Raw genomic sequence first — 9,854 nt, forward strand, 5'->3', positions numbered from 1 at the left:
CTTGGACAGAGGATCGGACGTGGACGACGGACCGGGCCAGGCGAATTATACAACGGTACAGCAGCCGGCTACTCGGTAACAAGCTGAACGTGAGCATGTGGCGGCATATTGCTATCGCTATCGCCAACCGATTCTTATACGAGGCGTTCGGGCGGTGGGATCCAGGGAAGAAGGGAGACGGCGAGGACGAAGACGAGCTCGGTAATAGCCCGTAGGATCTATAAGCCGGGCACGGGACGCGGATCGCCGGTATGATCTATGGGCGGCTATTAGTCTAGTTCGGTAGCGGGGTAGCGGCTAAGCAGCAGCAGTTTCGTAAGGTCAGCTCGTAGTGGCATCGGTTCTTGGGGTTTGGGGACGAGGACCGGGCGAGCGACGGTTACCGTAGCGGCTCGAAGCGAAAGGTAGAGCTCTACGACGGCGTCCGTCTCGAGGCCCGGCTACGGCGGTTCGCACGGCTACAGCAGGCGGACATGGCCGGCCGGCTACGGCAGATGACGGGGGACGACGCAGCGACGTTCCGCGGGAACCAGGCGAAGGTAGTCGGGGCTATCGTCAACGGGCATAGCCCGATCATCCAGGTAATGGGCACGGGCAGCGGTAAGAGTTTATCGTTTATGCTACCAGCGTTCTGCTCACTGGACGGCGTAACGGTAGTTATTATACTACTTACCGTGCTTCGGACCGACTTAGAGGCGCGGTGTACTAAATTGGGGATCGCGTCCTATATATGGCTTAGCCATAAGAACAACCAGGCCGCATCCATTATCTTCGTTATGCCCGAGTCCGCCGTTAGTAAAGGCTTCCAGGACTTCATAGCACGGCTTACGTCATGATAAGCGCTCGACCGCGTCGTGGTTAATGAGTGCCACGTTGTACTAGAGGGGACCCGGTTATTCCGGCCGAAGCTGTGCGAGGTTAGCGCGGCGATACGAGAGTTTAGGGTATAGATTATATACTTAATAGCTACGTTAGCGCCGGGCGACGAGAAGGCATTCTTCGGGCTTATAGGGATAGATCGTAACCGGACGTAACTATTCCGGGCCCCGATAAATAGGAGGAATATTAAATATAGCGTCGTAAGGGTAGATAGGTACGGCGGGCGGAGCTCGTCTCAACGCACCGGCAGACGCGGCCAGGGCGGGAAGGGGAGCAGGGAGTTTGATAGTATTAACGAAGCGTGTTGCCGCGCCGCGGAAGGGTGGCTCGCTAACGGGCAGCCGGGTAAGGTAATTATCTACGCCATATCAATAGAGAGGGTAGAGCGGTTAAGCGCGGCGCTAGGATATCCGGGGTTCTATAGCGACATCGATACGAGCCAGGGCAAGGCGGATCGACTAGCGGCATAGCGACGGGGTAGCGGGGCTAAGGGTAGGCTAGTAGTCGCAACGAACGCGCTGGGGCTCGGCATCGATATACCGGACGTACGGCTAGTGGTGCACGCGGATATACCGCGGTAGCTTCCACGTTTTATATAAGAGAGCGGTCGAGCAGGGCGGGACGGAGGGCTAAGTAGGTCGGTCGTAGTCTGCCGGGCGGCGGCAGCAGCAGCGGCAGGACCAGGGCGAGGCGGCAGCGGTAGACAAGACAGCGGGCCAGCAGACGAGTTCATACGAACGAGCGAGTGCCGGCGGGTAGTGCTCGACCGGGTGATGGACGGAAGGACGGACCGGTTATGGTGCGAAGCGGGGGAGGCGCAGTGCGAAGAGCGCTGGGGACTGAGCAGCACAAGTAACGGTTGTAGGTCAACAGACCGACCGTTCCAGCCGTCAGCTGTGCAGGAGTTCGAGAGGACATTTGAACGACTCCGCGAGCGACTGTGGATACTTCTGTATATGCTTGGCGGGTAGCCGGCGCGGGCGAGCGAGCTTGCAGGTCTACGGACGGTCAATACGGTCAACGGGGGCGTCCGTAACATACTAGTACATAACAAGATGTTATGCTTCGTCACGGCGTACCATAAAGGGTACCGGACGACAGGCCAGGCGAAGGTGATCCACCGCTATCTGCCGAGGGAGGTCGGCGAGCTCATCATATGGTATCTGTGGCTCATCTTGCCATTCTGGCAGGAGGTGCAGGGCATCATGTACGAGGCCAGCGGATATAGTGCGTTCTTATGGGCAGACGACATTATTCGGTAGATGGACCCGGAAGAAAGCAGGACGGTAGCAGTGTTGGAAGAACGGAGGGATAATATAAACGTTAGGGATAGTAACAATCGTAGTACAAATATAGACGAGGTAGGGGATGAGAGCATATGCGTAGGCGACTGGACGTAGAAAGATGAGCAAACGTGGACGATAGATAAGGCGCGGCGGATTATATAGCGCACTAGCATAAGGCTACTAGGATGCTAGGTTAACATAAATATATAGCGGCATATAGCTATCGGTATTACTAACCGCTATTTAAACGAGTCGTTTAGCCGGCCGGGTAGAGACGATAAAGGCTTGGGGTCGGACGAGGGAATAAACGAGGTTAAGGATAGCCCGTAGGACTTATAAGTAGGACATAATACGCGGCTAGCGGGCATGATCTATATACGAGAGCTTATGTAGTTTGGTAGCGGTCTTACGGCGAGGTAATAATAGTTCCGTAGAGTTAGCTATTAGTAATATAGGTTTCTAAGGTTCGGCGCCGAGGATTCGGAGTCGAAATAGGACTCCGCGGGATATAAGAGGAAAAAGACAGAGGCGTATAAAGGGCTACGGCTCGAGGCGAGGCTCCGACGGTTCGAGAAGCTAAGGAGGATAGATTTAGAAGGCTAGCTACGGTAGATGACGGGGGACGACTCGGCGGGGTTCTGCGGAAACCAGAGAGAAGCGGTGCTCGCCATCGCCAGCGGGTACACGCCGATCGTACAGGTGATGGGGACGGGCGGCGGCAAGAGCGTCTCGTTCATGTTGCCGGCGTTCTGCTCGCCGGACGGGGTGACGGTGGTTGTGACGCCGCTGGTAGCGCTGCGGACGGATCTGCACAGGCGATGCGTCAAGGCGGGGATCACATCGCACGTATGGCAGAGCCGGAAGAACAACCAGGCGGCGTCCATCATCTTCGTCACGGTCGAGTTAGCCATTATAAAGGGGTTTAGAGACTTCATCGTACGGCTAGAAGGGAGGCAGGCGTAGGCAGGCGTTAGACCGCGTCGTTATAAACGAATACTATATCGTACTAAAGGGTTCACGGAGCTTCCGGCCACGGCTTAATAAGCTCGGGGAGGCGATTCGCGAGTTCGGTATATAAACGATATACTTAACGGCGACGCTCGCGCTAAGGGACGAAGCAGCATTCTTCCACGCAATGCGACTAGAGGCAAGTCGTATAAGCATGTTCCGAACAGCGACGACGCGCAAGAACATAGGATATTCCGTCGTCATAGCAAGCGACAGGATCAGTGACGAGGACGACGGTGGCGCAGAACAAGACGAAGATGACGCGGCGCTCAAGACACTTGACACGGTTGAGGCCGAGGTATGCCGGGTAGCAGTCCAGTGGGTACGTGAGCTTCTGGCCAGCGGCGGGCGAGGCAAGGCGGTGGTATACGCCACGTTAATCGAGCAGGTAGAGCGTTTAGGATCAGTACTGGGGTACGCCACGTTCTTCAGCGACGTCGACTCGACAGAGGGCAAGGCGGCTCGGCTCGAGGCGTGGCGTCGAAGCAACGGGGCCGAGGGCGTCGTAATAGCGACGAACGCATTAGGACTAGGCATCGATATCCCGGACGTGCGGCTCGTGATCCACGCCGACATACTAACGGGACTCCGCCGATTCGTGCAGGAGAGCGGGCGAGCAGGGCACGACGGGCAGCCGAGCATATTAGTCGTAGTACGCCGCAGCGACAATAATAGCGGATCATAATAGGAGGCGGTAATAAAAAAATATCTCGCCGGCGACGAATATAGACAGGTCGTTCTTGACCGAATAATAAACGGGAGAAGTAACCGTTCTAGCTATAAAGAGGACGAAGAAGTATACGACGTCTACCGCGGGGGCGATCTAGGGTTAAGATTAAGGTTCGTTCTCGGCTATAATAGCGAGGATAGTATAGCAGAAGATAGTAAAGGAGGCCGGGCAGCGTTCTATATGCTAGATAAGTATGTAAAGCTAGACTAATAGAGAGTTAGGGTAGAGAAGATAGGCAAGGCTAGCGAAATAGAAGCATTTCTCGCGCAGCTTTACGGGCGACGTAAGAGGTACGTATTATATTTTGGGGTAAGGGACGACGAGAGGTATATGTTTATTAGATACCCGAGGAGGGCAGAGATGGAGTGGATACGGGTATAGTAAGGTATAAGGATTACCGAGCGGGAGATATTCGGTAGGAGGCGTTTCGAGCTATTCTCCGGCTACTATTACGGGTTACTGTAGGAGTTTTATAAGCGGTGGGAAGGCGAGGTAGAGGACGGCGGGCGGTTTCACTAGGTAGAGGGATAAGCGTACCAATTAGGAAGTATATTAATAGAAGTATTTACGGCCAGTATAGTAAGACTTTTAGAGGTGGTATGGAGCGGTGTATTCGAGGAGTAGATGGCTGCTAAAGGGGTGCAGATTATAGAAGATGGAAGAAAGGGTTGGGATGCGTTTTATGTGTGGCTGGGAGGGCGAATTCTCGATCAAGACCCGGGTCGGCGGGCACGTATACGCAAGCTCGCTGCTATGCTTTTGTGCAGCGCTAGGGATCCGATCTCGTCCGCTCGGGTATACCGAGCCGCACTTGTATACGGGCATGCTAGCAGCCATCTTATGGTGGTGCCGGCTCTTCTTCTTGGAGGCGGCGTTCGAGGACCAGCCACGGGACCAGGACGAGGTCGGGGTTCCGGCAGTACTTGCGTTCCGGGACCAACATGCCGCTTGGATATGTATGGGCGCGTACATAGTCGCCAGCACCATCATCGGATAGATAGCGCTCGGGAAAGGCTAGCGGATGCGGATGGGCGGGCAGCCATCGGTACGTTGGGCGGATAACGGCGAGTCGCTATTCCATAACGGCGAGCGCATCGTCGTCCGGGACTTCACGCGGGCGCTCCGGGACCAGGTCGTCGACGCACGGAAGCTGCTCGGTGCACTATGCGGGGGGGACTGGGAGCTGATCAAGACGCGCATCAAGCTAGGACGGCTCGTCGATAGTATGGTGCGGCTCGGGGCTGGCCAGTCATTCGCAACGAAGGCGGAGAACGACTAGCTAGAGCCCGGACCGGCGGTGGTGATGAGGTAGCTCGGGGCGTCGATATAGGACCCGAGAAAGCAACAGGTCAAGCGAGAGGGGGTTCGGCAGTGGCTGCGACGGCTGAAGATGTTCCGGGAGGTGCTGATGGTGCTCGTCCACGCATGGGGCGGGCTACCCGGCCGAGGGCCCGAGGTAGCGACGCTGCGGCACTGCGACTCGTAGCAGCTCATCCGCAACATCTTCGTACTCGACGGGCAGGTAATAATCGTAACGGACCGAGATAAGATAAAGGCGATCCGGGACAACTCGCGTAAAGTAGCCCGGTTCGTCCCCGACGTAATCGGGCAGATAATAATAGCGTATATGTGGCAGGTGCAGGTGGGTCACGTGAGGCAGCTCCTTCACATCTCGGAGCTGCCCCACCTACACCTTGCCCAGATATCCAGCCCAGCCAGCGCTCAGCTTTTCCTATCATCATCATCATCAGATCCAATACAGTAGTATTGCCTCCACAGGTTATGAGAGCCCAGCGTTGACTCTTTTTCTTTTTACCCCATATGAATTGATCGCCCAGCTCTGCGTAGAGCCCGTTCAATTGAGCAGTTACTAATCTGTCGACCAGAGATCGCGGCGTCGCGACTGGCAACGGCAGAGGTACAGATTCCTCAAAAAAAACAATAACAGACGCGACCGTACAGGCCGTCTACACCTATACACACACTATCACGAATCTTTCACCTCCATCGTCATCATGGCTGGCAACCGCGCCCGCTGGGAGGTGCCCGACCTCAAGGGAGAAGAAAATTGGGACCAATGGTACGCAGTACTGCATCTCACCCTTGAGACTCTCGATTACGAGAAGTACGTCGATGAAGACGTCTCTCAACCCCATCGCGATGATCCTATCACTCCAGCGCAGGCTGTGGCCTTCACTACTTGGAAGAGCCAGCGCATTGAAACGTACGGCATCATCATCGCATCAATCAGCAAAGTCCTCGATCGTCTCCTCGCTGATGGATACGACATCAAGACGGCTGACCGCAACCCCTTCCTTCTCATGAACAAATTGAAGACCATCATCCCCAAGATTTCAGAGGATGCCGTCGCCGAGCTCGTTCGAGAGCTCTGCAACCTCAAGCGCAAGGACTTCTCAGATACCCATAAGTATCTCCAGCGCGGCCAGTATCTCATTCGTCGTATCGATGAGCTGGTCCCCTCTTGGCACAAGAAAGCCATGTTCATCCTACTCAACGGATGCCAACAAGAATATCCAGCACTTTACGACAAGTACGTCGAGGACAACACCAAGACCCTTGAAGATCTCACACGCGATCTCACATTCAAGGCCAATGCCGAAAGGACTGCTTCACTCAATGCCGCGAAGGGCTACGTCGCCGTTGGAAACAACAGCAACGGCAACAACAAGGCCTCCGGTAACACCTCAAACAACAATCAGCGACCTAACAACAACTACAATGGTCCTGACTGCCAACACTGCGGCAAGAAACATGCGACTACCTCTTGCTGGGTCGCCCATCCCGACCTCATCCCGTCCAACCATAAGTACCGTGAGAACCTGCTCAAGAAAGCTGCTGCTCATACTTGTACCTCCGAATGCCGGGAGGGTAAGGCAGTCGCGGTCAAGGCTACGCCGAACGTTCTCCACCAGAACACAATGGGACATACAGTCTTGCCGTGCTCAACTTCGATGGCAACGGGCAGAATTAACCGTGACGACATTATCCTGGATTCCGGGTGCTCGCGAACCACTTTCAACAACCTCAGTTGGTTCACCTCCTTCACCGAGGCAATACTGCCACCCATGGAAGTCGCCAACGGTCAGTACGCATCGCCAGCTGGTTACGGCACGGTTTACTTCACTGCCGTTGATCCAGATGACAGCAACAAGGTGGTCGACTGGTCAATTGAGGATGTACAGTACTGCCCTGACTGCCCAGTCAACCTGCTGAGTCAAGGCACACTCCGTCAGCAGGGCTACAAGGTCAGCGACGACACTATCCACATTGGAAACAACGTCGCGATCGCCAAACTCGATTGGCATAACAATGTTGCCGTTATCGTCACCAACAACTACGAAGGCCCGAAAATTAACGCGGCCCTTAACCTTGCTATGGTAAGCAAGAATAACAACAAAGTCACATTTGACCTTATGCACAAGCGACTTTGCCACGCGGGCAAGAGCAGGGTCGTTGAAGCCTGCCGTCGTGTGGGCATAACTTTTCCTCAACAAGAAATTGACACCTTTCACTGCGAGGCTTGCCACCTAGGCAAATCTCAACAACTCATCAGCAGAGAAACCCCCATTCGAGAGGCCCAGCCCGGTCATCTCATTCACATGGACTTGGTACAATTCGAACCCTTGTCCTATACAAAGTCACGTTATCTAATTCACATGATCGACGCGCGTACAGGCTTCCAGTGGCGATACTTGCTCAAGAGCAAGCGTGCTGACGAAGTGCTTGATCGTATCGAAGAATTCATCAACTTCTTCGAAAACCAGACCAACCTTTCGATTAAGGCGTTTCAAATAGACAACGGCACCGAGCTTTTCAATGCTCTTTCGCAGGAGCTGTACACCAAACGAGGCATTAAAGTCAAATTGACTGTTGCTGACACCCCAAGCATGAATGGAAAGGCAGAGCGAGCTGGCCGGACTTTTGCAGAGGCGGCCCGAACCATGCTGATTGACGCCAACCTTCCTGATTATCTCTGGGACTATGCCGTCACCACAGTCATCACGATTGCCAACCTGTTGCCCAAAGCAACCAATCCAGGCCATCTCAGCCCCCACGAGATGCTCGCGAAAGATCTCAATCTTGACGAAGCCCATCACGTACCGTATATCCACCATATCCGCACTTTCGGCTGCGTTGCCTATCTCCACCGCAAGGGGTCATTGCAACCAGCCCGCGCCAACAAGATGGAGACAAGAGCCATCAAGGGATATCTCGTTGGATACGACTCACTTCACGGCCATCTCTTCTACGTCTACGTACCTCAAAGCCACAAGGTATACCGCTGCCGCGATGTTCGTTTCTATGAACAGGGCAAGCACCAGGACGAAGACAATGACCCAACCATTGATCACGATGCCATTTTTGCTGATCCAGACACCAGCACCTCATCTGTTGAGTATGAAGGAGCACAGAAGTCGTCCAGCACTCCTGACCGCCAGGACGAAACCACTGACAACAAGTCTGCCGAAGAGGCAACTACCCAAAACCCTCTTCCAACCCCTGAACCAGACAGCCCTATTGATCAGCAGATGTCTGCTAACATGACTGTTCAACAGCACGATACTGATACATCTTTCGATAACGCTATCGAAGAAGCTATCCAACAGGATATAGATGAAGCAACTATAGTAGTTGCCACAGAAGATCACGATCTTCAACCTACAACACAACCAACTAGACGAACTCGTCAATCTCGCCCTCCTCCAAGCCAACCAAACAGAGCCTCAACACGTGAGCATGTCAGAAACTCACAGGGCACTTGGGTCAAGAAGAGGGGCGGTTTCAGCGGTTGCTCTCTCCGAGGCAACACGTATGCCAAGTCTGATGGTTATCAACAAGCCTATGTCAGCCTTGACACAGTTGTGTGGGAAGACAACCAGCCTCCAGTATTATCTGCCATCGCCGCTGCCGCACTCGCTGGTCCAACCGTACCTCGCACTTTCAAGCAGGCCAAAGAGGGTCCTGAGTGGGACAAGTGGCAACCTGCTTTTGATAAGCAAATCAAGGCGCTACAGCAAGCCGAAGCCTGGGAACTCGTTGACCCTCCAACCGGAGAAAAGATTCTTCCTGGCCAATGGATATGCGATATCAAGTCTGACGGCAGATATCGTGCCCGATGGGTTGTCTGTGGCAACCACGCGGTATCTGACTGGTCCGCTGAACAATTGTACGCAGCTGTCGCTAATGCAACCTCTATCCGTGTTTTCTTTGCTGTTGTTGCAACCAAGACCTACATCGCAGAGTCATTCGATTACGACACAGCTTTTCTTCACGCCTCTATCCCGGACGATACCAAGGTGTACGTCCAGCAGCCCCATGGCTATCGCCAAGGAGACAAAGTCTGCCTCCTCAAGCGTGCCCTTTACGGCCACCCCATGGCACCTGTATGGTGGTTCAACAAGATCAAAGGTCACATGACTGACCTCGGTTTTCGAGCTATTGAAGGCGAAGTCTGCCTTTTTATCCATGACGAGTACAACTGCATTGTTTTGATGTATGTTGATGACAACGTCATCGCTGCTCCAGACCGGAACACTATTCGCAAAGTCAAGGATCTCCTTAAGTCATTTGTCAGCATGAAAGAACTGGGAGACGTTCAGAGATTCCTAGGTTACGAAGTCTGTCGCAATGAGAGAGCCAAGACCCTCCACCTATCACAAGCCGAATTCTGTCGCAGGATGCTTCAGAAGTTCGGATACGTGGACCTCCATCCAGTCCGCACACCAATGGATCACAATATCGTCGCCAAGTGGCCAGTTGAGTATGAACCAGTTGAAACTGACCGTTGCAAGCTGTACTTGCAAATGACAGGCTCTATTAATTTCCTCTCGACCGGTACGCGCCCCGATATAACTTACGCAACTAGCAAACTCTGCGAAGCCAACAGCCGCCCTGGTGAGCACCACTTCGCAGCAATCAAGCACCTCATG

At 54.0% G+C, this 9,854-nt stretch overlaps 3 protein-coding genes across 3 annotated transcripts; 2 read left to right on the forward strand and 1 right to left on the reverse strand.

Annotated features, from left to right (window-relative positions):
* Positions 1-428: 428 nt before the first annotated feature.
* Positions 429-1,067, forward strand: BDP81DRAFT_110788 (uncharacterized protein). The gene has a single exon (XM_060581479.1). The coding sequence runs from the start codon at positions 474-476 to the stop codon at positions 834-836; it is 363 nt and encodes a 120-aa protein (XP_060440562.1). The 5' UTR covers positions 429-473; the 3' UTR covers positions 837-1,067.
* Positions 1,068-1,969: 902 nt separating this feature from the next.
* BDP81DRAFT_437835 (uncharacterized protein) lies at positions 1,970-2,603 on the reverse strand. The gene has a single exon (XM_060591269.1). It carries the CDS (start codon positions 2,336-2,338, stop codon positions 2,003-2,005), a length of 336 nt encoding a protein of 111 aa, XP_060440563.1. The 5' UTR covers positions 2,339-2,603; the 3' UTR covers positions 1,970-2,002.
* A 174-nt stretch (positions 2,604-2,777) lies between these two features.
* Positions 2,778-3,858, forward strand: BDP81DRAFT_464686 (P-loop containing nucleoside triphosphate hydrolase protein; the record flags this gene model as incomplete). Its single annotated transcript, XM_060594178.1, has 3 exons — positions 2,778-3,085; positions 3,123-3,235; positions 3,287-3,858. 3 exons carry the CDS (start codon positions 2,778-2,780, stop codon positions 3,856-3,858), a joined length of 993 nt encoding a protein of 330 aa, XP_060440564.1.
* Positions 3,859-9,854: the final 5,996 nt, after the last annotated feature.

Source organism: Colletotrichum phormii, assembly GCF_030913505.1.
Source record: "Colletotrichum phormii strain CBS 102054 chromosome Unknown BDP81scaffold_24, whole genome shotgun sequence".
Lineage (NCBI taxonomy): Eukaryota > Fungi > Ascomycota > Sordariomycetes > Glomerellales > Glomerellaceae > Colletotrichum > Colletotrichum phormii.

Bases quoted from the DNA above. Each gene is read 5' to 3' on its own strand.
- BDP81DRAFT_437835 (XM_060591269.1), bottom strand. From the start codon at position 2,338: ATGCTAGTGCGCTATATAATCCGCCGCGCCTTATCTATCGTCCACGTT.
- BDP81DRAFT_110788 (XM_060581479.1), top strand. From the start codon at position 474: ATGGCCGGCCGGCTACGGCAGATGACGGGGGACGACGCAGCGACGTTC.